We start from the raw sequence: 27,467 nt of genomic DNA, 5'->3' as shown, positions 1-27,467 counted from the left end.
ACATTAAAGGTGAACTTGTGTGATGTGTCGTCTATGGTATTGTATGTTACATTTCAGGTGCATACAGTTCTGGATGTAAACATTGGAGTGAAGCAATTCCTTAAGAACTTAATCTGAAATCTTATGGCAATGTTTGTGTCAGGCAGGGCATGCCGTTACTGGTGTACCGAAAGAGAAAGACAAATAGCGATCATAGTTACCTACCCAAAGAAAAACACTTGCATGACCCTGCGAGAGGTGCAAGTAGAATGCCAACTGAGAAGAATCAAGCTAGCAGCAATAACAATGACATTGGTTTTACAAGGTACCTACTGGGCACAGAAGTCAATTCAAAGTATATTACACGTTGGTTTAGCAGAATTTCATTGAAATGACGTAGAAACAAAGTTGATTTAACCAGTGTGTCCAGTGGGTAGAATCTCATTAAGGGAGAATAATACAGTAATATAATTGCAGTGGTCAACATTTATTTACAAAACTGGAAGCATTACAAGAATGTAGTGTTTTTTGTGTGTGTTCGACCAGAAAATTTGACAAACGACATTAGTCCACTCCATCTAACAATACTACTGGCCTCATGTTGAACTCTAAACCAAAAGCAATCCCTGGAGGGCATTACAATATGTTGACAATACCATAAATCAACTAGTATAAGTATATTATTGAGTGGGACTTGCACTTTCCACGCAGACCCATACATTATTGATTGTAAACTAATTAAGGACATTTGACAGGGTACAGATTACAAGGATAATCTATCTATACATTTGAACTAATGAATCCTTGTCATATCAGTCTATAATTACTTCACAGCAGATTGAGTGTCAGTCAATCAACACATACTACAGAGGAAGATCGATTACAAATGATGCATTTTCTACCTCAAAATAAGAGTACAACATTTGAATAACTTCATTAATAGACATTGATCATTTAAGTGCATTCTGAATATCACTGATACAACTATTAACTATAAAGAAATCCATGATTATATTTTTAAAAAGTCTTTGAAATAGTTCTTATTAAAGCAAAATGATGCAAACTATCCATCCATTTCATACAAAACAGAACATGGACAATGAACAAAGATCTGAAGAGGTTGCTACAGCACAAATAAACATAAAACATAGAAAAAGAGAGATACTCAATAAAATAACGGAAACCAAAATAATACATAGGTGTCAAGCTTCAAATTGTTTAAACTTTGCATGTGTGAACGTGTGCGTGGGTGTGCATGTGTGTGACTGTGGTATCAAACATCCATTCCAGACACATCCACATTCAAATTAAAGAGTGGGATGGTAAACAAGTTATTGTTTAGTAAAACGGTCAAATTGATCACAGTAACTGAAACAGTCCAGAAGATGCTGCCTTGTAAAACAATGGATGCATTATTAAAAACAGAATAACATTGTGTCAGCTCCCCTGAACAAGAGAAATCTCTATTAGTACACTCTTCAATTCTCTAAAAACAAATGAAAACATATTTATGAATCTCTTAGGAGCTACTTTAAAAGGACCCAGTCATAGTTTGTGGAATAAACCACTTCGTGGTAACAAGAACGTAGCTACCTACTGTACCACCGGCAATACGCATCAGAAATGAAAATAGACTACATAATCGTGATGTCGGGAGCAGCAAAATCAACTCCTATCAGTGACTGATCTAGCAAGCTTGGTGTCTTTTTGTGCTGATATTGTCTGAATGTGGAACAGTATTTAGCCACCCATGTCTGCTCTGATGTCCGATAGAGTAGACTAACCTTACAGTTGAACCATATGTTTGTACATTACATAGGCCCACCCCATAATATGTCAACGTACAAGCCACCAGAGAGTATACCCAGCAGAGTGTGGTAGCAGGCAGACAGAGCTGTGATCATCAGTATTCAGCAGCATGTAGATGTTATACTTTAGAGTCTGAGGGAATCCAAGGCTGAGGTCTGATGGGAAAGGAAGGCACATTTCCACATTTCATACTGACCTTATGGGCTCCCAGCCTGAATCTGTCCCACTGGTCTTTTACATCATTTTATTGATTTAAGGTGAGTTATTACAACACCATTGAAATTGTAGGTTAGGAAAAATGACCTCAGCGTGGCATTAGGGGGCAAATGGAGCATTTTGTTGGAGTTCACTGTTCCAAGGATGAGCTGGGATAGTATGTACGTACTGGTAAAATGTATGCTTTCAACAAAAGACTACACAATATAAGAATGCATAGAGAAATGTGTATTACGCTACTGCTCTATGTTGACAAACATGCTGACGGTGCATTGAAATACTGTAGCAGCTTTTGTTTATTGTGTTTGTGAATGTTTGCTTTTAGCATGCTTATATTGATAGTAAACAGTTAAAACAGTAAGAAAATAAATAAGTAAAATAAAAGACTACTAACATACAAATGAAAAGCATGCATCCATCTTCCATTCAGGAATGTCAGAAGGAATGAAGGTCAATACTTAATTATAAACCCTTGACACTTTAAAACCGTTTGACCAGCTGAAGTCAGGGCATTTACTTGGCAGAGTGCCAGAGTGTGTGTGTGTGTGTGTGTCCTCACATGTCTCATTCCTCTCATTGGGAGAGAGCTGGTCCCTCCCTGACAAGACCATGGCCTAAACATCAGCAGTCCCACAGTCACATAGTCTATTGTCTTTACGTTGGTCCTATTCCATCCAGCAATCCTATTCCAATGATCCATCACTGAAGAGAGGACTCCCAGAAAATACCCTGTCTTGGTGTACATTTTGGGGTCTGGATGGCAAGACGTATGGCCAAGCACAGGACAGAGCAAATTGTCTGTCAAAAAAATCCATAATGCTGATGATCAAATCTGTGATGATGTCACCCAAGTCATGGCAATCAATAACTTGAAGTGAGAGGAGAATAGAATGTGAGAGACTTGGTTGGGTGGAAACTGACTGCATGCACTTCAGGGAGAGGCTGGGTGCCGTGACTGGGTAGGAGCTGCTCTGTTTATCCTCTGGTACGGATAGCGGAGTGGGAGTGTGTGATGGTGATGACCAATGTTGGATAGACACTGGCTTACATAATGGGAGAAAAGTTAACTCTTTACCATCCACAAGGAAAACATTCAGTAACATCTAGAAATCATCTAGAAATTCTTTCAATGTGTCAATTAATGATAAAGGATTGCTAAAGGAGTTCCTAAAAAACGAAATAAGATAAAAGTCAAAATTGGGTGAAATCCTGCTGGATTCATAGACGGAACCAGGATAGCCATGGCAGACCAGAGAATCACATATTATTTGCTTTGGTATGCTGTCCCTCTCATTGAAAAGCCCTTCCGATAAGTCCTTCCGATGCATGGCTTTTATTACTGTTAGAACCTTCTGAAGAGGAATCCTCTTTAAGGAGAAAACCATCATATAAAAAAGTCATAGAAATGGCAGAAAAACAAAATCACAGCCGTAAAAATGCCAATACACTGCCCTGCACAATGAATGTCTCTCTGGACGGCGATCTGTCTGGTAATGAATGAAAAGAGGGCCCACATTGGGCTTAGTGTAGCCACACACAGCGACAGTGGAGAGGATTCTATAGACATAGATGGCCCAGCTACATTATGGACAAAGGAGACAGTTTGTCCACAGAAGCACTTCATATTAGTTCATATCCCAACAGCACTCCACTGGGCCAGCCTGGTCTATGGCTCTCTGGAGAATAAGGCCCGGGAGCTGGACAAGATTACGGCCTGTGATCGCTATTTCAGAGACTCCCTGGATATAATCCTGTAAACCTACAGAACATACACTACACACTCACTAGCACATATACTCTTACCACAGAGGGATCCTTGTCAATGGCCATTTGTCTTCAGTGCAAAGGACAAGAAAACAGGCTGGGGAAAAAGGAGGAATACACAATGGTTCATAGGTTAAGTCCTGTTTATCAAGGGCCATTTTCAAGACCAGACATGTTACATTTTACTGTATGTATGTATGTATGTATGTATGTATGTATGTATGTATGTATGTATGTATGTATGTATATATAAATAAATAAAGGTTACTTTGTGGTCGCCCATGCAGACATTAGGGCCCAGTATGTTGTAAACCACACTGCTCTCTCCCTCATCCCTCTGAAATGAAACAACATTTTTTTTAATAGGCCTATAGAAAGTGCCTCCATGGTAAATAAATAAATGAATCAAGTCGTCAGTAAGTGTGGATGGCAGAGCGTTGCCAGCGCGTTGCCAGCTTACTCACCTTGTGGATGATGTCTTGGGCAGTGTGAGACATAAGGATACGGTCGCACCAGGAGGGGCAGCGAGTGTTCATGTACTGGGTGGGTTTAGTGTAGTCTTCACTATAGGGGTAACTGACAGAGACAAACAGCATGGCATCTTCAGGTAGTAGTAATAATGACCGTAATAGTGACAGGGCTGTCAGGGATGAGGCTTACCTGGGTGGAAACCGGATTTCTTCCTCTGCAATGACATCTTGAAAGGCTGCAATCTCCTTGTCATATTTCAAAATCTGAGCGATGTAGAAAGATTAACAATTACTGGAGGACCCAAAACTTGTAATCTGCTAAACATAAACATCTGCATAATGTGAAAATTCTATTTCATAACTATCTCTGTGGTAGGATGTAATTTAATTAATGAATTTAATGAAGTATCTTCTGTGGTTGTTTTCTGTTTTAGAACTGGTAGCCAAGGCAGTAATCAAATCAAATGTTACACGTCACCTGCGTCGTAAACAACAGGTGTAGACTAACAGTGAGATGCTTACTTACGGGCCCTTCCCAACAATGCAGAGAGAAAGAAAATAGAGAAATAATACAAATAATAATAGATACACAATGAGTAATGATAACTTGGCTATATACACAGGGTACAAGTAGCGAGTCGATGTGCAGGGGTACGAGGTAATTGAGGTAGATATGTGCATATACAGCAAATAGGAATAAAGTGGCAGACAGTAAACAGTAGTAGCAGCTATGCGATGAGTCAAAAAAAGTTAGTGCAAAAAAGGGTCAATGCAGATAGTCCGGTAGATATTTGGTTAACTATTTAACTAACTATTTAGCAGTCTTATGGCTTGGGGGTAGAAGCTGTTCAGGGTCCTGTTGGTTCTAGAAGGTGCATCCACTTGCCATGCGGTAGCAGAGAGAACAGTCTATAACTTGGGTGGCTGGAGTCTTTGACAAGGTCTCTGACCTCCTCCCTATAGGCTGTCTCATTGTCGTTGGTGGTCAGGCCTACCACCGCCGTGTTGTCTGTAAACTTAATGATGGTGTTGGAGTTGTGCACGGCCACACAGTCGAGGGTGAACGGGGATTACAGGAGGGGACTAAGCACGCACCCCTGAGGGGCCCCTGTGTTGAGGGTCAGTATGGCGGCTGCGTTGTTGCCTACCCTCACTACCTGGGGGCGTCCCGTCAGGAAGTCCAGCATCCAATTGCAGACGGAGGTGTTCAGTCCCTGGGTCCTTAGCTTAGTTATGATTGTTGTCATGGCAGTGAGCGGTAGACCATGATATTAATATGGGTGGGGTGTAAATTTGTTGATGTGTACAGTAGAAAATGTTCTCACCGCTCTACCGTTGTCCTCTCTGAACACTGCCTGGTGCAGGTAGGCAAACATCTTGGTCTCAATATGGAGAAGAATCTTGAGATGAAGGAATTGGGGATACAGTAAACATCTGAATCTGAATAACAACAAGGAGACAGTAGGATGGAAGACGTGGATGGATGGGGAGGCTCACCTTGTGGTCATTGTCCTTTTCCTCACAGATTATTTTCTCCACCTCGTTACTGCTGTCCTTCTTCACTGTCTGCACCTCTGCTGAAGTGGACAAGTTCTAGAACACACACAAACACACCACACACAGTTAGGTTAAAAAAAGTCAACAGTCAGCTGACCATTAGTAAGGTTTCCTGATTTTCTGATTCTGATTAAATTCTTGAGGAAGTGGGTCATATATACCTGGACCAGGCTAAGGGTGTCCAGGCGGAAGTTGAAATCCCCAAACAGGAAGAAGGGGAGTGGAGTATAGCTGCTCTCTGATATCCTGGGAGGAAATGACACCGGTATGAGTCAAATGTTTTAGCCTATAAATTGAGTCCTCTATTTTAAAATGATTGTAAACGCAGATCTACATACACTTGCAAACCAACTTGCAGACAACTATTTTTTTATCTAGATTCCCAAGTGGGTTTACAGTATCTCTCTCAAGTAGGTGCACTTGAGTTGTTCTTCAAAGCTGAGAATGGGCAGGCTAACCTATTGATGACATATCTGAGGGCCTTCTGGCGGTTGGCTGAGTAGATGGAGGGACTGGCATTACAGGCAATGAGGTTGGAGGCATCATGGAAAAGGTGTACGTTGACTAGGTCCAGACCCCTGCAGAGAGCACACACACACAAAATGAGAATTGTCAGACATATCTATGAAAAAAGGAAGCATTGTGAAGATATTTGTTCTCCTATTCGATTTAGAAGCGTCTCTGTGTGTGTGCTGTTCAGTGATGGCAGTTATGAAGAGTTTAGTTATTAGTGAGGGCACTTGAGGTAATGCTAGTCCACAAACAAACACATTATTCTTCTGTGCCGAGCATTCACTCCTTTTCTGCTGCTGCCACCTGAAAACAATGAATGTGCATCCAACAGACGGCTATGTTGACTCACAGGGTGACCTTGTAGCACTCTGCCCATAGACTCCTTTTGTCTAAGAACTGGTGTTGGTGACACAGGAGAGCAAGCAGTAACTATTGTGCAGAGGAAACAGAGGGTGTTTGCTGAGCTTCAGCTTTAACCACTGCATTCATTGAGTAACGGGATGACAGCCGGCTCTCTATCTATTGATGAGCTGTGACAGTAGAGTACGTAGAGTCGAGAAGAGTAGAGCAGTAGGTCAGTAGACTAGAGCAGGGGTTCCCAAACTTTTTGCTTCGTGACCCATCAATTGAGGTGTCTTTTGAGTCGTGACCCACCATGAGGGTTGAGCGGTGAAAAAACATACACAGACAAAAAAATAAGTAAAGAATATCATCTTGTTTGAGGAGAAAATGTTGCAGTTTTACAACTACTTTTCTGAAATTCTACACATTTTGCCATGGATAATTCTGTGTTCTTATGCTTAAGCATTAAAACAAAATCAATGGGGGCCTGATTGTCTAGTTTTTTTTTGGTGATTGTAAGTTCTCAAAGATTCTAGGCTATTATTTTGAAATACAGTGCATTCGGAAAGTATTCAGACCCCTTGACTTTTTCCATATTTTGTTACGTTACAGCCTTATTCTAAAATAGATGAAATAGTTGTTTCCCCTCATCATTTACACACAATACACAATACCCCATTAAAAAAACGGAAATATCACATTTAAATAAGTATTCAGACCCTTTACTCAGTACTTCGTTGAAGCACATTTGGCAACGATTGCAGCCTCGAGTCTTCTTGAGTATGACGCTACAAGCTTGGCACACCTGTATTTGGGGAATTTCTCAAATTCTTCGCTGCAGATCCTCTCAAGTTCTGTCAGGTTGGATAGGGAGCATCGCTGCACAGCTATTTTCAGGTCTCTCTGGAAATGTTTGATCAGGTTCAAGTCCGGGCTCTGGATGGGCCACTCAAGGACATTCAGAGACCTGTCCTGAAGCCACTCCTGTGTTGTCTTGGCTGTGTACTTAGGGTCGTTGTCTTGTTGGAAGGTGAACCTTCACCCCAGTCTGAGGTCCTCAGCGCTCTGGAGCAGGATTTCATCAAGGATCTCTCTGTACTTTGCTCCGTTCATCTTTCCCTCAATCCTGACTAGTCTCCCAGTTCCTGCTGCTGAAAAAGGCACCATGCTTCACAGGTTTCCTCCGGACGTGACACTTGGCATTCATCAGACTAGAGAATCTTGTTTCTCATGGTCTGAGAGTCTTTAGGTGCCCTTTGGAAAACTCCAAGCGGATTGTCATATGCCTTTTACTGAGGAGTGGCTTCCGTCTGGCCACTCTACCACAAACGCCTAATTGGTGAAGTGCTGCTGAGATCATTGTCCTTCTGTAACGTTCTCCCATCTCCAGAGAGGAACTCCCTGACTCTTCTTCTCCCCCGATTGCTCCGTTTGGCCAGGAAGCTAACTATAGGAAGAGTCTTGGTGATTCTAAACTTCTTCCATTTAAGGATGATGGAGGCCACTGTGTTCTTGGGGACCTTCAATGCTGGAGAAATTTTTGGTACCCTTCCCCAGATCTGTGGCTCGACACAATCCTGTCTCTATTGACAATTCCGTCGACCTCTTGGCTTGGTTTTTGCTCTGACATGCATTGTAAAATGTGGGACCTTATATAGACAGGGGTGTGCCTTTACAAATCATGTCCAATCAATTCAATTTACCACAGGTGGACTCCAATCAATTTGTAGAAACATCTCAAGAGTCTGAATACTTATGTACATTTGTTATTTCTGTTTATAATTTGTAATAAATTAGCTAAAATTTCAAAAAACCTGTTTTCGCTTTGTCATTATTGGGTATTGTGTGTAGACTGATGAGGATGATTTTATTTAATCCATTTCAGAATAAGGCTGTAATGTAACAAAATGTGGAAAAAGTCAAGGGGTCTGAATATTTTGCAAATGCACTGTATATAGGTCCTTTATCTTTTCTACATACTTTCTATTTGGTTTAAGTCATCTAAGTTTACACGGAAAGCGTTTTTTCCTTCTGAACATCTATGTAAAAAATAAAAAATATATAAATTCTACGCACAAAGAAATGGCAACCCGACCCACCGTTTGGGAACCACTAGACTAGAGTACGTACTGGTTGTGAATGATCCACCGGGTCCTCATGAATCCCTTCCTAGACCATTTGAACTGCAAAACACATCACAAACAAAAAGTTATACAAATGAATATTTTGTATGTTAAATGTTCACCAAATACTGTACCACCATTTAGCTAACTAATTGGAGGGCCATGCTGGTAATTATTGATTATTCCATACAATTTGTCTCATATCCCTGTCAGATAGACTCCCCCTTTAGCCCCCACTCACATATTTGTTCCAACACCTCCTGGGTCACCCTGAACTTTACCCCCCCACCCTACACACACACTCACATCGGGCCAGAAATTCTTCGGGAATTTTTCTTTCTCCATTGTGGTTACCCCGTCCAGGGATCCCACATACTTGTTTTGTCCAGACACTGCTTTAAAATCCTTAACTGTGAGGGGGAGAGAGGTGGGAAGCGTAAAAGAGTGAGAAAACATGCAAACACCAATCAATAAAGTGATGTTAAGCTGATGACAGCAGCATACGTGACCAGAGGATCTATAATAAGGCCATTAGGCAGTGTTTGGTCGCTGTGCTCCAATCTGACTGGCGACACAGAACATGGCAGGCCTGGGATTTTTATGGCTTTTCCATAAGCCTTTTCTGAAGATATTTGTCATGCCTAACGTGACTGGACTATGCACCAAGAAAATAACACATCCCACTTTCAATTCAGATTCCCTGATATGTTTAGCCAGAAGAGGTGGCCATCACACTGCAGTGTTCAAAAGATGTTCCGACTTATTATCAAAATACACAGATGGGAATCTCCAGACTGACATACCAAATTGCTCTTACCTCCTAAACTGTTTTGTGACAAACTCTAATTATATTATAATAATGATACATTACAAAGGGCCAAGTTTGCACACCAGGACTGATACAGATGTTCTGAAATTATCGCCACGTGCAGGGCCTGAATGGAAGTGATAAATCATAAAGCGATAACAAAATGTCCTTAATCTTATTATTATTAGTCAAAGTCAATAATGACGTGATATAGATATGATTGTAATGTTCTTACCATTAAAATCATATTGGTAGATGTTTTTCAATGACTTGTGGATGAAGTACATGCTTCCCAGGGCCTGTAAGGACAAGGAATACAATACAAGCTCCTTTAAACAATTGCTGAGAATGTCAGTTTGCTGCAGTGATGATAAAGTTTAGAGACATTATCAAGCTCTCTCATGTTCCAATATTGCATTCTTCCAGAAATACAGTTGAAGTCATCTCTAGGAGACACAACGCGTCTCCTTCCTGAGCGGTATGGCGGGGGCATGGTCTCATGGTGTTTATCCTTTTGTACTATTGTTTGTACAGATGAACGTGGTAAATTGCTCCCAAGGATGAACCAGACTTGTGGAGATCTACAATTTTTCTTGGCTGATTTCTTTTGATTTTCCCATGATGTCAAGCAAAGAGGCACTGAGTTTGAAGGTAGGCCTTGAAATACATCCACAGGTACATCTCAAATTGACTCAAATGATGTCAGTTAGCCTATCAGAAGCTTCTAAAGCCATGACATTATTTTCTGGAATTTTCCAAGCTGTTTAAAGGCACAGTCAACTTGGTGTATGTAAACTTCTGACCCACTGGAATTGTGATATAGTGAATTATAAGTGAAATAATCTGTAAACAATTGTTGGAAAAATTACTTGTGTCATGCACAAAGTAGATGTCCTAACCGACTTGCCAAAACTATAGTTTGTAACAAGACATTTGTGGAGTGGTTGAAAAACGATTTTTAATGACTCCAACCTAAGTGTATGTAAACTTCCAACTTCAACTGTACCTTGCACAGACTTCCCTCAAAGTTTGTTTCAATTTAAAATATCAACGTCATCATTTCTTGCGAAACAGCTTGATTAACTTCAACATGCTCACGCGACATGCTAGGGCACACTGGTCCGATATAGCACATGTAGGCTTCACTGGAAACCTTCGGTCATAATGACTTAAAGAAACAACTTAATTTCTGATTCATCAAGGAGTATCATGCAACATGATCTGATTCCATAATATTTACATCATTATCATCTTCAGTAGTTCTAGTCTCCTTTCACACACAGCCACCCAGTCTCTCAATCCTTCCCTCTTTCAAGCAATTATATTATGCTCAACTCACTCTTGTCCACAGAAACACATAGCTTTACTGCAATAACATGTACACAGTACACAATCAAATGTGCACACACCACACACACACACACACACACACACTTTAGCACCCAATCATCCCGATGTGACCATTTTTTATGTACTAACTGCCTGCTCTGATTAATCATGCCTTCTGAGATCAATAAAGACAGAAAATTAAAACAATTGAAAATGTATTAAACAGTAGGGCTGCCGTGCCGGCTGCGGGCCGAAGAAAAAATTTGGCGGCACCCAGAGGGTCTCGGGCGTGTCACGTTCCTGACCTGTTTTCTCTTATTTTTGTATGTGTTTAGTTGGTCAGGGCGTGAGTTGGGGTGGGCATTCTATGTTATGTGTTTCTATGTTGGTTTAAATGGGTTGCCTGATATGGTTCTCAATTAGAGGCAGGTGTTTGACATTTCCTCTGATTGAGAACCATATTAAGGTAGGATGTTCTCACTGTTTGTTTGTGGGTGATTGTCTTCCGTGTCTGTGTTTGTCGCGCCACACGGGACTGTTTCGGTTTGTGTAGTCTATTCCTGTTCTGCGTGTTTATGTATGTTTTCCAGTACAGGTCTGTCTACGTCGTTTTGTTGTTTTGTTTATTCTCAAGTGTTTTTCGTGTTCGTCTTTTCGTTTAAAAAAATTCATTATGTCCGTTAACCACGCTGCGCTTTGGTCCAATCCCTACTCCTCCTCTTCAAGCGAAGAGGAGGAGAAAAACCCTTACAGGGCGTGATTAGGGTTGCAAAGGGTCCAAAGGGTCGGAAACTTTCCGGTCAATTTCCAGAATTTTTCACAGATATTTTCCATGGGAAGTTAAGCCCTGGAATTTGGGGAATTTTGCTTAAATTCAACAAAAAAAGTTAGCTTATAACAGTAAAACATTTTGTGGGATACACATAAGGCAATTCTAGGTCTTGTGGCATATTTTGGTTAAACTATCCCTAATTCAATGGAATTGCAACCCTCTGCATGCACAGTGCATTCTTCCATCACATGTGCAGATGATTCTCAAGATCTTGCACACTACTACACTGTCTTAGCCAAGGACTACATGCTTTCTGTTAAGTTTTGATTACAATATTGGGTGGGGTGAATATATTTTTTATGACATACATGATTTTTTGTCAACTAGTAAATAGTAGCCTACAGCAAAGTGTGTTTAAATCATTTCTAACTTGTTAACAATTTCTGCTAGTTAGTTTTTGCTACCATGTGTATTTTAGCTTGCTTGAGCCTGCTAACTGAGGAGTGTTAGTTCAACTGTTGCCATACATGTTTCATTTTAAAACACTTATATTACAAAGGAGTTGTTTAATCTAGCTGCTTAACTATATAGCTGTACATGGAATTGTACTTGGAGTTTTTTTTACAATTTTCCCCCCTAATCTTTACAGGAAAATGCCACGGCACTATCTGATGTGTGGAGACATTTCACTGCAGCTAATGTAGAAGGAAAAGCTGTGTACATTTGCAAATAGTGTGCCAAATCATATGTGAAGAATGCAACAAAGATGCAGAATTATCTGGCCAAGTGCATAAAGTTCCCTCAGCTCTCACAACAAGCAACCTCTGACAAAAGTCCCTCTACTTGTATTCGAGGTGAAAATGATGAAATAGACACCTTATCGATAGCAACAGCTCATGGTCCTCCTGGAATCAGAAGTTTTTTTTACTCAATGGAGGAAGGTAGTCAGAGAAATGCTGATGAATGTCTTGCTCGAGCTGTGTATGCAACTGGTTCACCTCTGATGCTCACAGGAAATGGGTATTGGAAGAGATTTCTGAATGTTCTTTGCCCAGCATACACCCCTTCCAACCAGACATGCTTTATCTACTAATTTGCTGGATGCAGAGTTCAACAAAGTTCAAGTGAAGGTCAAGCAAACCATAGAGATTGCAATCATCTCTGATTGGTGGTCGATTGTTCGTGGGCAAGGAATAATTAACTAAATCATCTGCACCCCTCGACCAGTATTCTACAAGAGCACAGACACAAGGGACAACAGACACACCGGTCTCTACATTGCAGATGAGCTGAAGGCAGTCATCAATGACCTTGAACCACAGAAAGTATTTGCACTGGTGACAGACAATGCTGCTGTCAGGATTTGGCCAGGATTGTTCCGGTTTTGGCCACTAGATGCCCCCATTGTGCTTTTTTGACCCTTTTGTTTTCCCTTGTTTCCAGTTATTATTTGCACCTGTGCCTCGTTTCCCTTGAATGTATTTAAACCCTTAGTTTTCCTCAGTTCTTTGCTCTGTGTTTGTATGTTAGCACCCAGCCATGCTGTGAACATTTGTTACTCCTGTTGGATTCTCTTGAGGTACTCTGTTTTTGTTCTTGTTTATTTATTTTTGATTGTTCTTTTGAGGTTTTTTCCCTGCGGTAACTACCACCTTGTGGATTTACCTTTTGTCTTGGAAGATTACCTTTTTTCTCTTGGAATTACTTTTGACGTTGTGGATTTATATTTTTGCCTGAAGTACTTTTCTTTTTACTTTATTAAAACACCATCTCAAGTACTGCTGTGTCTGCCTCATCTTCTGAGTTCTGCCGACTATTAGTGGCTCAGTTTGCTAAGTGACTGTTTCTCACACCGGAGACCCGAGTTCGTAACCGGGTCCTGACAGCTGCGAACATGAAGGCTGCTTGGTCTAAAGTGGAGGAGTCCTACCCTCACATCACACCCATTGGCTGTGCTGCTCATGCATTGAATCTGCTCCTCAAGGACATCATAGCACTGAAAACAATGGATACACTCTACAAGAGAGCCAAGGAAATGGTTAGGTATGCAAAGGGTCATCAAGTTATAGCAGCAATCTACCTCACCAAGCAAAGTGAGAAGAATAAGAGCACCACATTGAAGCTGCCCAGCAACACCCGTTGGGATGGTGTTGTCATCATGTTTGACAGTCTCCTGGAGGGGAAGGAGTATCTCCAAGAAGTGGCCATATCACAGTCTGCCGATATGGACAGCCTCATCAAGAGGATCCTCCTGGATGATGTATTTTGGGAGAGGGTGGTAAGCAACCTGAAACTCCTGAAACCTATAGCAGTACACATTGCACGGATTGAGGGAGACAATGCCATCCTGTCTGATGTTCAGACTCTGCTTGCAGATGTAAGAGAAGAAATCCATACTGTCCTGCCCACTTCACTGTTGCGCTAAGCAGAGGAAACTGCAGTTCTGAAACATCAAAAAGCGTGAAGACTTCTGCCTGAAGCCCATACACGCCGCAACGTACATGTTGGACCCAAAGTATGCTAGCAAGAGCATTCCATCTGGTGCAGAGATCAACAAGGCCTATGGTGTCATCACTACCGTGTCTCGCCACCTTGGCCTGGATGAGGGCAAGGTTCTTGGCAGTCTGGCGAAGTACACTTCCAAGCAAGGGCTTTGGGATGGAGATGCATTATGGCAGTCGTGCCAACATATCTCATCAGCCACCTGGTGGAAGGGACTCTGTGGATCTGAGGCTCTTTCCCCTGTTGCCTCCATCATCCTCCAAATCCAACCAACATCAGCCGACACAGAGCGCAACTGGTCCTTGATGGGGAACACACACAACAAAGCACGCAACAGGCTGACCAATGCAAGGCTTGAAAAATTGGTGGCCATCCGGGCAAATTTGAGGCTTTTTGAGCCTGACAACGAGCCATCCTCAACAAGGTTGGAAAGTGACAGTGAAGATGAGGCCTCAGAGTCTGATATTCAAGAGGTGGACATTGAGGAGGTCCAGGGAGAAGACATGGAAGCCTGAGAGGAAGACAACCAAAGCTTTAGTTTCTAGACGATCCTTTTACAGATATATTTTGAAAACATTTTTGGGAGATGCGATGGATCATTGGAGATCATTCAATATTCCCTTTTTTTGTTGTTCAGTGAAATCATCCTATGTGAATAGTCAACTAATTTAATTAAAGTCCAATTCGTAACTAAATTGTTTTGTTTTATTTATATTGGAAGGATTTAATCATTTGCAATTATGTCTACTTATGATAAGGTAAAAGGTTTCTGTTTCTGTCTCCATATCCATTCTATATACTTCCGGCCCTTCCTTGGACACTGTGCTATCTAACCTCCAAACGAGCTTCAATGCCATACAACACTCCTTCCGTGGCCTCCAACTGCTCTTAAACGCTAGTAAAACCAAATGCATGCTTTTCAACCGTTCGCTGCCTGCACCCGCACGCCCGACTAGCATCACCACCCTGGACGGTTCCGACCTAGAATATGTGGACATCTATAAGTACCTAGGTGTCTGGCTAGACTGCAAACTCTCCTTCCAGACTCATATCAAACATCTCCAATCCAAAATCAAATCAAGAATCGGCTTTCTATTCCGCAACAAAGCCTCCTTCACTCACGCCGCCAAACTTACCCTAGTAAAACTGACTATCCTACCGATCCTCGACTTCGGCGATGTCATCTACAAAATAGCTTCCAACACTCTACTCAGCAAACTGGATGCAGTTTATCACAGTGCCATTCGTTTTGTTACTAAAGCACCTTATACGACCCACCACTGCGACCTGTATGCCCTAGTCGGCTGGCCCTCGCTACATGTTCGTCGTCAGACCCACTGGCTCCAGGTCATCTACAAGGCTATGCTAGGTAAAGTGCCGCCTTATCTCAGTTCACTGGTCACGATGGCTACACCCACCCGCAGCACGCGCTCCAGCAGGTGTATCTCACTGATCATCCCTAAAGCTAAAACCTCATTTGGACGCCTTTCCTTCCAGTTCTCTGCTGCCTGCGACTGGAACGAATTGCAAAAATCTCTGAAGTTGGAGACTTTTATCTCCCTCAACAACTTAAAAAATCTGCTATCCGAGCAGCTAACCGATCGCTGCAGCTGTACATAGTCCATCTGTAAACTACCCACCCAATTCACCTACCTCACCCCCCATACTGCTTTTATTTATTTACTTTTCTGCTCTTTTGCACACCAGTATCTCTTCTTGCACATGATCATCTGATGATTTATCACTCCAGTGTTAATCTGCTAAATTGTAATTATTCGATTTATTGCCTACCTCATGCCTTTTGCACACATTGTATATAGATTCTCTTTTTTTCTACCATGTTATTGACTTGTTTATTGTTTACTCCATGTGTAACTCTGTGTTGTCTGTTCACACTGCTATGCTTTATCTTGGCCAGGTCGCAGTTGAAAATGAGAACTTGTTCTCAACTAGCCTACCTGGTTAAATAAAGGTGAAATAAAATAAATAAAAAAATATGATATGGTAAATATATCCAATGCAAAAAAACATCTATATTTAAATGGTATTAATATGAATTTGCATATATTTCCCATATATTCCCACAGAAAGTTTCCACCTCTGAATATTCCCCAAAACGTGCAACCCTAGGCGTGACGGGCCGCTCTATTCCCCCCCCGGCATGAGAGATCGCTCCCTGAAGAGACCATTCATCTTCACTGCCAGAGCGATCCTCATTTAATGGGACGGAGCTGTCCCTATTACAACCAGTCAGGGTGACCAGCGATTAGGGACGGACCTGTCCAAGTTGGGGAAGGAGGGGACGGGGGTTAGAGGAGGAAGAGTAGGTTCGGACTAAAGTGACGGTTTTGCAAGTTAAATCTAACATCGGCTGACTTCAGCTGAATCGCTAACCTGAGTTATAGCAGTTATTAAATCAAATCGAATGCATTAGTTTGAAAGAAAACATGGTAGGCTGGTTTGAGTGTTTACCAACTAATAAACATTGTCTAATGTCTATATAGTGACGTTATCAATAGCAATTACATTTTGGGGGGATATCCTTAAAACTGTAAAACAATTTTATGACCGTGGAAGTCTGCTGTGCCTTTTGTTTTTTAAAACACACACAGAAAGGTTCTCCTCCACATACTCTGCCAAGGACCCATCTTCATCAATCAGGTTTGTGCACAGTTGAATAAAAAACGATTGACTTACAAGTGATTTTTTATCAAAACACCATTTATACAGGGAATGCATGCATGCCTGCCCCCCTCCTCACAGCCCCTCTGAACATAGAGACCCCCCTCCTCTTCTGGCCAGGGAGCTGCTGATCCACAGCCGAGGGGAAACAAATTGAAAATCAATGCTGGTGGCACAGGCGAAATGAGAATGTGGCATTGGGGGCTGCAGCTCTCTTAGGGCAGGTGGGGGGGGGGGGGGGGGGGGGGCACAAACAACCAAGCACAGGGGAAACATAGTCCCAGATGTCCGCCACTCCCCTCAGCCCTTATTTATTGTTTACAAATGGGCTGGGATCAATAGTTTTAATCTAGAGTTACATTTATTGACTTTGGCCTGTCTCCCCACACCTGGACATTGACTTTCCCCTCCACTTCACACACCTCCGAGTGTAGACAGATCCATTGACCCCACTGTCATGGCTCCAGTGTTGGGGTCTAGCTTGGATGGGTTTAATCCTGTGCCACTCTGCACATGATGGGGATGGACCCTCCCAAGATTGGATTTAAGCAACAACTAGGCCTGTGTGTTGTGTTGACCAGCCCATTTATAAACCAGGCTCTGATATGACATGGCTCATTTAGAACCAAGGTGGCTCAGAACAAGCAACACTGGAAACAGTCTTTATTCCAGGTACAGAGGCCATTAGAGGGGAGGCTGAAGATGGAGCTGGTCTGGACAAGTGTGGAGATTGAGACACTGTCCAGGACCCAGACAGCCTCCTGACAACTCTATAATGATAGTTTAGCGCTGCACAGACACACAGCCGTATATATTGTAGTCACATAAAGAGAGAGTTGGGGGGCCAGAGGATAGATGAGGATATAAGACTAGCGGAGAGCCAAGAGCAAGTGTATAAACCAGCCTTTAAACACATCACCTCTGTCCGTACTCACACTTTATAACTTTCAGAGTGTACTGTACATTATACTCTCTTTGAGATACCCCCCACACATTGTCATGTTGTAATTAACTATATGGGAGGATACAACAGTGTCCTTTCACAGGTGAAACAAACTCAGCACGTAACCTAAAGTCTTGCCTTGTGACATTCACACTGAAGTCAAACTAATATCACCCTAGTTCCAACGGTTAAATATACTATGATCTCCTAAGTCAATGATAAATCTGAACTGTCCAGTGGGTTAGGGTCCACCATGCACTTCATTCATGTTGTAGGAGTTTGGTCCTCCTTTGTACTGTACTCTTGAGGAAAGCGTGTCACAACATGGATACATGCACTTTTTCAGGCCAAATTGTTTGCTACCCTGTCTTTGTGATGCAACAATCATTTAAATCCTCACCCTATGGTCATGTTAAACACATTGTATTGGGTATACTTAAATGTCATATTATTTCAATAAAACCAAAAAGCATTAGACCATAACTTGTACAGAATGGATGTCCTCCTGAACAAAGCATTTTGCATTGGAAAGCAGAACATGTAAATGTATCATGTGTATGTACAGTACCATGTATTTGTAATGTTCTATTATGCTATATTTACCAAAGAATCCCTGTTTCTCAGTCTAAAAATACCCAACATAGCATTGATGAGAAGCCCTGGTCCTCATTGGAGCTCTAGTGTGGAGCAGGGCCCCACCTTGTGGTCACAGAGATGAATTGCTGTCTAAAAAAAGTGGTGTCTGCGGAGGTACTGCAGGGTCCACGGCCAGATCTCAAAATATTAATACACTAATAAATGTTCTCTCTGATGCCAAGTGCGGGAGCTTTAATATTCCCTAAGGCCCGAGACTTGATTAGTCCAACCATGCACTGCGGAAGTCATAGTAAAACTGCAAGAAATTATATTTTTAATCGCACTCTAAAGTAGGAATTGTGTTCTGATATTATGAGGAGGTCCCTGATGAATTTGCTATCACAAATGGGGTTGCCTATGCAAAAAAGTTTGGTAATCCCTGCTGTAGGAGATACTAGGTCTTCTAAAGGCAAAGACACAAATGGTAACCCTCGTAAGGGCTTTCACAACATGTTATTGCTTTACCTAAGCCTCCTGTACATCAAGCTCCACTATATCGATGTTATTAACTGAGCTAGAGGAACCAGACATGGTGGTTATAAAGTCTTTCAATTAAACTTCTGTCAGTTGATCAGTGCAGTCCTGTAGTACTCACCGTGAAGCTGTCCACGTTCTTAAAGTGGTTGTCCACATAGATGCAGACCCTGTCAAAGTCCCTCATCTCCTCACTGGACTCAATGTTCCTAAAGACCAGAAGAGGATAAACTGAACAACTCAAAGTCTGATACACTGAAGTAACTGTCTCTAACACTGTACACTTGTGTTTGGACACTCTCTTATATAGATAATGGCAGTTGATGTCCTGAGGTTATGATAACATTATTCAGACCACAGTTAAAAACCCTTCTACCACATTACCTGCCAGATGAATCATGAAGTTATACTGTATCTGTTGGTCATAAAACTGTAAGGAGTCTGGGCAGCATTTGTGGATACTTTTGAAAGTGTCCCATAGAGAGTTTGGCACAGTGATGTCTTACCAGAAGAAGTTCTCCGCATGGCCCATATTGACCATGTAGTCCTTGCCTCCAACCTCCTGGAAGTGCAGGGCAATGAAGCGTGGTTTGTGACTCTGGACAGTCTGTGACAAGACATAGACATCAGGCAAGCCATTAAACTACCACAATCATGTGCCATAATGGTGGTCAAATGTGGGGCATCCTACTGAATTCTGGTAAGTAAATGTTATTTCTTAAGATGACATACAACTTTGGAATTTGACTATGCATAATGTGTTGGCTAAATAGTGGAAAGTGTCTTCTTCACCTCTTTGGGAATGGAGACAGTATCTAATCGATTTATAAGTCCACCATCCAGGAGGGCTCATGGTTCAGTCTCAACATGAGAGGATGGCTTAAGGTGTTTGCATGTCAACAGTAAAAATGTGAGAACCCATAGTGGACACCTGAGAGGGATCCCAAACTCACCCCAAATAATTCTCGAAGCCAGTCACTCTCAATCTCACCCACCTGTGGGTTGAAAAAACAACAACATTTAAATTCACACATGGATTCTACCAAAAATAATAACCGAACAGTTGAGATATTGAAAACAAAGGGCATAAACAGAATGGTTTAAATGAGATCCTAGGGTCCTATCTTGTCAACCCAGGTTTACCAATCAACCCTGCCAGGCACCTTTCCTATACACTGACCAAAGGACATGTTTAATTATATATTAGCACTTGACAGTGGAAGATATAAAACATTCATGAGGTAGGCAGGCGGATAAGCACAACACGACAGTCTTGTCAAATGTTTTGTTGGGACATACAGTAAGATTTATGCAGATAAACAGCCACACACCAACAGGTACAATTATATGTTAAATATATATATATATAACCTATGCAATTAAAAAACAAATGTCCCTCTGGAATGGTTGTAATATGTTTATTACATAAGTGGCATAAAGAATCAGACTCTAATCTGTAACATTATTAGCAAGCCTGCCTGTTGATGTATACAGTGTAACAATGTGAGAATGAATTAACATGTATCCTTCCATTTTGTTTAATGTCTGTTCTTCAACAAAATATTTCCAGGGAACCTCTGTGAGCTACTAAGTATCCAGAGTACAGTGTGTGTTTGTGTTTCCCCCAGTGCCAGGCCAGAATACAGACTGTGCTGTATTCTCCAGGGCCAGCCGGATGCAGGCCAATCTGCCAGAGCGTAGCAGCACAGCAGTGGCTTTGCATAGTGCATTTGCATGGCCAAATGACTGCTGCTGCCCACCATGCCCGGCTGCCCAGGCACCATGACCTGACGGGAGAGCAGCTCATCCATAATACAGGTGTCTGACTGAAGAAACCCAACTGCATGTGTCCTGTACTGTCTTTTCCCAATGAATCTTATCCATAAAAAAAGCATGATTAGGCCTAAAACAGATGCTGAGATGCCATTTTATTTGCAAAGGTTTTTATTGAAGGGCTTGGTGTCTGAAACATTTCATTACAGTGCCTTGTGTCCATTCCTTTCAGTTTCTCAGGGTGCAAGCAGACAAAGTTGCGTGAAAGTTGCTTTGGGTAACTCCAGCCTACCCTTGTAAGTCCATCTGAAGTGCTTTCCAAGTAAGAGAAAGTGTTTGCCAAAGAAAGTGAAACTTGGCAACCTGCTGTTTCCTTATGCTGATCCAAACACCATGGCAACCCAAATTAATTTACACAATGCTCTTTAAAAGGTAGAGAACACCAAGATAAATATGTCGATCTAACATTGATGACTATTAATGGTAATTATATTATTTCCATTGCTATTGTTATGTTCCCAAGCAAGAAAACCAAAAATGTCGCTCAAACATAAAGTGTGAACTAACAAAAAGTAACTGAACAACAACCAAAACAAAAGAGCAGGGGTTTTAGGCAGGGTTCTGAAAGACACTCGTGGTGGTGTCCACTGAAAATTGACTAGCCACAACAACTGGAACCTAAAAGACACCCACCATGAGCGCCCACTAAATTTGCCCAAGAAGAGGCAGACAAAAAGATGAACCCATACCAAACTTAAAGACAGGAAGCAAACCAAAAATGTGGAACATTTCTGCAAAATTAATGTTTTTCTAGAACTCAAATAGGGAGCGCCAACTAAAGGTGTTGACCCTCCACATCTCTCAAGACAACTGGAGCACCGGCCAGCCACTCTTAAATAGCACCTGGTCCAGCACAGGTGAAACACCTTCCCACTAACGACATGGCACAGGTATAACACATACATACTAAAGAGGTGACAACAATCGGTGGCATCTACAGTACGTGCCAAAGTCCAACCTCAAAAAATAAATGGAAAAACCAAAGTCTGGAACAGTTTTGACCTTAACTTTATACTGCACCACAGGTGATGTTTGTTGCCAGAGGTAATGTGGGCATGTTTAATAGCAGAAGTCTGGAACTGAGACTGAAACATTTCATACAGTGCATTCGGAAAGTATTCAGTCCCCTTGACTCTTTCCACATTGTGTTATGTTACAAGTCAAGGGGTCTGAGTACTTTCCAAATGCACTGTACATGTCCTGTAGCACCATCACTCTCTGTTCCATCATAACCTCTAAAGAAAAGTATGCCTAACAATTCTAAACCTAGAGGTGATTTGCACTGTTCTCTCCTTGACAAGTAAAGTTCCTTTAATTTAATGGCCTGGTGACCTTTTTGTGACGTTAGCAATCAACACCATAGTACCCTCCAAGCTCATCATTAAGCTGGAGGCCCTGGGTCTGAACCCCGCCCTGTGCAATTGGGTTCTGGACTTCCTGACGGGCCATCCCCCAGGTGGTAAAGGTAGGAAACAACACCTCCATTTCGCTGATCCTCAACACTGGGGCCCCACAAGGGTGCGTACTCAGACCCCTCCTGTACTCCCTGTTCACCCATGACTGCGTGGCCAAGGACACCTCCAACTCAATCATCAAGTTTGCAGACGACACAACAGTAGTAGGCTTGTATACCAACAACGACGAGATATCCTACAGGGAGGAGGTGAGGGCTCTGGGAGTGTGGTGCCAGAAAAATAACTGCTCACTCAACATCAACAAAACAAAGGAGAAGATTGTGGACTTCAGTAAATAGCAGAGGGAGCACCCCCCATCCACATCGACAAGACAGCAGTGGAGTAGGTGGAAAGTTTTAAGTTCCTTGGCGTACACATCACTGACAAACTGAAATGGTCCACCCACACAGACAGTGTGGTGAAGAAGGCGCAACAGCGCCTTCTCAACCTCAGGAGGCTGAAAAAATTTGGCTTGTCATCTAAAACCCTCACAAACTTTTACAGATACACAATTGAGAGCATTCTGTTGGGCTGTATCACCGCATGGTACGCATCTGCACTGCCCACTACCGCAGGGCTCTCCAGAAGGTGGTGCGGTCTGCACAACGCATCACCGGGGGCAAACTACCTGCCTTCCAGGACTCCTTCAACACCCGATGTCACAGGAAGGCCAAAAAGATCATCAGGGACAACAACCACTCGAGCCACTGCCTGTTCACCCCGCTATCATCCAGAAGGCGAGGTCAGTACAGGTGCATCAAAGCTGGGACAGAGAGACTGAAAAACAGCTTCTATCTCAAGGCCATCAGACTGTTAAATAGCCATCACTGGCACAGAAGCTGCAGCCTATATGCACAGACTTGAAATCATTGGCCACTTTAATAAATGGAACACTAGTCACTTTAATAATGTTTACATATCTTGCATTACTCATCACATATGTACAGTTGAAGTCGGATGTTTACATACACCTTAGCAAAATACATTTAAACTCCGTTTTTCACAATTCCTGATATTTAATCCAAGTAGAAATTCCCTGTCTTAGGTCAGTTAGGATCACCACTTTATTTTAAGAATGTCAAATGTCAGAATAATAGTAGAGAATGATATAATTCAGCATTTATTTCTTTCATCATATTCCCAGTGGGTCAGAAGTTTACTTACACTCAATTAGCATTTGGTAGCATTGCCTTTAAATTGTTTAACTTGGGTCAAACGTTTTGGGTAGCCTTCCACAAGATTCCCACAATAAGTTGGGTGAATTTTGGCCCCTTCCTCCTGACAGAGCTGATGTAACTGAGTCAGGTTTGTAGGCCCCCTCAAGCCATTTTGCCTCAACTTTGGAAGTATGCTTGGGGTCATTGTCCATTTGGAAGACCCATTTGCGACCAAGCTTTAACTTCCTGACTGACGTCTTGAGATGTTGCTTCAATATATCCACATCATTTTCCTCCCTCATGATGCCATCTATTTTGTGAAGTGCACCAGTCCCTCCTGCAGCCAAGCACCCCCATAACATGATGCTGCCACCCCCGTGCTTCACAGTTGGGATGGTGTTCTTCGGCTTGCAAGCCTCTCCCTTTTTCCTCCAAACATAACAATGGTCATTATGGCCAAACAGGTCTATTTTTGTTTCATCAGACCAGAGGACATTTCTCCAAAAAGTACGATCTTTGTCCTCACGTGCAGTTGCAAACCGTAGTCTTGCTTTTTTATGGCGGTTTTGGAACAGTGGCTTCTTCCTTGCTGAGCAGCCTTTCAGGTTATGTCGATATTGGACTCGTTTTACTGTGGATATAGATACGTTTGTACCCGTTTCCTCCAGCATCTTCACAATGTCCTTTGCTGTTGATCTGGCATTGATTTGCACTTTTCGCACCAAAGCACGTTCATCTCTAGGAGACACAACGCGTCTCCTTCCTGAGCGGTTTGGCAGCTGCGTGGTCTCATGGTGTTTATCCTTTTGTACTATTGTTTGTACAGATGAATGTGGTACATTCAGGCATTTGGAAATTGCTCCCAAGGATGAACCAGACTTGTGGAGGCATACAATTTTCTTTCTGAGGTCTTGGCTGATTTCTTTTGATTTTTCCCATGATGTCAAGCAAAGAGGCACTGAGTTTGAAGGTAGGCCTTGAAATACATCCACAGGTACACCCCCAATTGACTCAAATTATGTCAGTTAGCCTATCAGAAGCTTCAAAAGCCATGACATTTCTGGAGTTTTCCACGCTGTTTAAAGGCACAGTCAACTTGGTGTATGTAAACTTCTGACCCACTGGAATTGTGATACAGTGAATTATAAGTGAAATAATCTGTCTGTAAACAATTGTTGGAAAAATGACTTGTGTCATGCACAAAGTAGATGTCCTAACCGACTTGCCAAAACTATAGTTTGTAACAAGACATTTGTGGAGTGGTTGAAAAACGAGTTTTAATGACTCCAACCTAAGTGTATGTAAACTTCAGACTTAAACTGTATATAATGTATTCTATACTATTCTACTGTATATTGGTCTATGTCGCTCTGACATTGCTGGTCTATATATTTATATATTCAATTCCTTACTTAGATTTGTGTGTATTGGGTACATGTTGTGAAGTTGTTAGATATTACTTGTTAGATATTGCTGCACTGTCAGAACTAGAAGCACAAGCATTTCGCTACACCCACAATAACATCTGACTAATACAATTTGATTTGATTTTATCTAGAAGTATAGCCCTATAACAGAAAACATGGATTTCCATCTTTCTTGTGTAAATATGCCTACAAGATTACTAGTCTCTGGTGAGACTAAAGGCCCTAAAATGTGAGGCATAACCTTTTCTCCATGTTTGGAAGGGTTTGTTTAAACGTATTAGGCGGCCATATAAGAAGAAAAGCATGAAGAAACCCCTGGGAAGATAATCATCTGTTTACAGATCTCTTGAACCCACAATGGGATCTGACATGTTTTCAACTGGGCCAGATAGGGCAACCGGAAACATGGTCCTGAGCCAAATTTCCATTAGTGTAACCCCCCTCCCCCTCAGTCACAATGACAGCAAAGCCCCGATTTCCCAGAGACCACAGCACAAAACTAATGCACTGGTGTTTGCATTTCTCATCACATCACAACCACTTAAAGTAGGTCTACTCATATGTTATTGATTCCGTCCTGTTATTACCACATATACAAATTACTATATCAAGGCAACTGTCTCCATGATCTCAACTCACAATACTTGCCTCTTCAAATATTTTACCAGATTTAATGGAAAATGACAATTAGTTCAAAGAAAACAAGCTGACTTGTATTTTGTGCAAACGTTTCAGCCTCACAGCCATTGACAGGGACTTCCTCGGAATGAAATGAAATAAGTAAATGCACAATGTTGTCTAGGGCCATGAAGTAATTGCTTTAGGTAGCCAGCAGATCCAACAAGCATTCCTGTGTAGATTAACACACCATGGAGCCGGCACGAGATGTAGCTCGGAAAATGTATCTCAATCCAGGGATGACAAACACATTCCAAAATGCCTGCTGTGGCTTCTGCTACCTAGCATGAGGACCAAAAGGCCAGTTTTCTGGAAAAACTACCAGTTGTTTAATCTTCAATTGGAATAATGGGACAGTTCTGAGTACAACGCATTTCTGATCCCATGGATTGAGGTACATTTTCCAAGCCATATCTTGTGCTGGCTCTGCTGTAATTTAATCTACACAAGAATGCTGTCCGACCATGTAAACAAGAGGGCCAGCCCCAGGACCGAGTTTGGGAAACCCTGCTTTAGGCTACTGTGCATAATGTGAGTTGTTATTGTGCAGCAAAACTAGCCTATTTAAAATTACACCCAAATATGGACAATTCCATGCTGACCATGATCATTGCCTATTTCAGTCATCATGTGTAAAATACTTATAGAGTAAGGCCTACTGTGGTACCAGCATTGTATTGATATATGTTGTTAACCCGTAGTAACTAATAACAGGTGTTAGGCCTACAGTATTGAAACAATATAGGCATACACATCTAATTGCCAACAATGTTGCCTAGGCTACAAATTATATCAAATCACTTGTTTCTGCAGTAGCCGAGCGGGAGCTCAGTGAATAATAAAAAGTTGCGCACTGCACTTTCGCGGCAATAACTTCAAACGTGTCGTTGTTGCACGCCATCAATTTCCTGTTTGATTTGAACTGGGACCCGTTGTTGCTTGATAGGTAGATTCTCTCCGCGAATCTGTCAATATGATGTGGGAACACGCACGCGCCTCAAGAATCATGCCGCAACAGCTCACGATAAATACGGGGTGAGTATAACTATAGACAGAGGACTTTCAGTTGTATAGGCCCATCGAAGTGAAAACAATGTGTCGTCAGAAGCCACAATGACATTAAACAATTGACTTCAAAGTTTGAGAAGAAAGCATTTAGGCTACAGAAATCATGGTTGTCATGATTAAATGTAATAGTCTAAAGAAGTAGCTTAATGTAAAATATATATATATATATATATATATATATATATATTATAGGGCCTATAATAATCAAATTAAATATTGGATCGCGTGCCCGATACCAGCCTGTGGGAGTTGAACTGGTCTCTATTCGAATGTAGTTAACTACAATGTTACAGCTAGTAGAATTTGGTCTTGTAACGGTTCTGGTGTCCTCTGGCAGGTGTAGTAACTGCTTACATAGGAATCTCGCTGTTCCACTTGGGACATTTTGATTCACCATTCAAAGTGACTTAAAACAGGTTATCGTTAGGTGAAATGGTGTTAATACTTACATTGTCGAATAATGACCCAACATTTGCGGTGACAAGTAGAACGTCAGTGTACGTTTCCATGATTACGATCGAATTCCAGAAATAGTCTGCAGGAAGAACTCTTGTACACGCGATGGTCAAATGTTGTACGTGTGTTAGCTACAAACAGTTTACTGATTATGGTGGTGTATTGTATATGTCGCTATAACCTGCCCTTAATAAGTCGGTCGTATAATTAATTAATCCTGATCATTTATTTCTGCTCTTCTCTTGCCCGCTTTTTGTTGATGGCTGGTGTCGTTCGCCGTCTTGATTCTATATCCTTGGGAAGGAGTTATCTCCAAAGTCTGCTAAGAAATGGCAGAGCAGGCAGGAAAGGATTTGTATATCTCTTCATGGTAACTGGACTAGGTTCTTAACCGATTTAAACCTGTAACAGTGCATGTGCTGCTTGCGCCAGAACAGTTCGTCCTGCCCCGCGCGACCAGATCTTGTTGTCAATG

The 27,467-nt window shown here is 41.8% G+C and overlaps 1 protein-coding gene across 6 annotated transcripts; it reads right to left on the bottom strand.

Annotated features, from left to right (window-relative positions):
- Nucleotides 1–445: 445 nt before the first annotated feature.
- LOC139576782 (inositol polyphosphate-5-phosphatase A-like) lies at nt 446–27,467 on the bottom strand. 6 transcript variants are annotated; one of them, XM_071403236.1, is made up of 16 exons: nt 26,986–27,466; nt 19,873–19,914; nt 19,426–19,526; nt 19,041–19,128; nt 9,817–9,880; nt 9,080–9,183; nt 8,781–8,833; nt 6,254–6,373; nt 5,957–6,041; nt 5,736–5,831; nt 5,564–5,638; nt 4,429–4,502; nt 4,233–4,344; nt 4,037–4,105; nt 3,808–3,865; nt 446–3,047 (listed from the first exon to the last, which is right to left on the bottom strand). In XM_071403236.1, exons 1-15 carry the CDS (start codon nt 27,043–27,045, stop codon nt 3,824–3,826), a joined length of 1,185 nt encoding a protein of 394 aa, XP_071259337.1. In that variant the 5' UTR covers nt 27,046–27,466; the 3' UTR covers nt 446–3,047; nt 3,808–3,823. The 6 variants fall into 6 exon arrangements, with proteins under 6 accessions (XP_071259337.1, XP_071259336.1, XP_071259339.1 ...); XM_071403235.1 differs by having other exon boundaries at nt 446–3,043; XM_071403238.1 differs by lacking the exon at nt 4,037–4,105 and having other exon boundaries at nt 26,986–27,467.

Source organism: Salvelinus alpinus, chromosome 5 (genome assembly GCF_045679555.1).
Source record: "Salvelinus alpinus chromosome 5, SLU_Salpinus.1, whole genome shotgun sequence".
Classification (NCBI taxonomy): Eukaryota; Metazoa; Chordata; class Actinopteri; order Salmoniformes; family Salmonidae; genus Salvelinus; species Salvelinus alpinus.
Note: the sequence above shows the minus strand (reverse complement) of the source record. Positions and strands in the feature narration are given on the sequence as shown.

What these genes read in the sequence shown, in the direction of transcription:
- LOC139576782 (XM_071403234.1), bottom strand. Translation starts at nt 27,045, where the DNA reads ATGGAAACGTACACTGACGTTCTACTTGTCACCGCAAATGTTGGGTCA. An exon ending in CATGCGGAGAACTTCTTCTG is followed by an intron (nt 19,129 to 19,425) that starts GTAAGACATCAC and finishes TCTGGTCTTTAG; the next exon opens with GAACATTGAGTCCAGTGAGG. An exon ending in CGAAGAATTTCTGGCCCGAT is followed by an intron (nt 8,834 to 9,079) that starts GTGAGTGTGTGT and finishes TGTGTTTTGCAG; the next exon opens with TTCAAATGGTCTAGGAAGGG.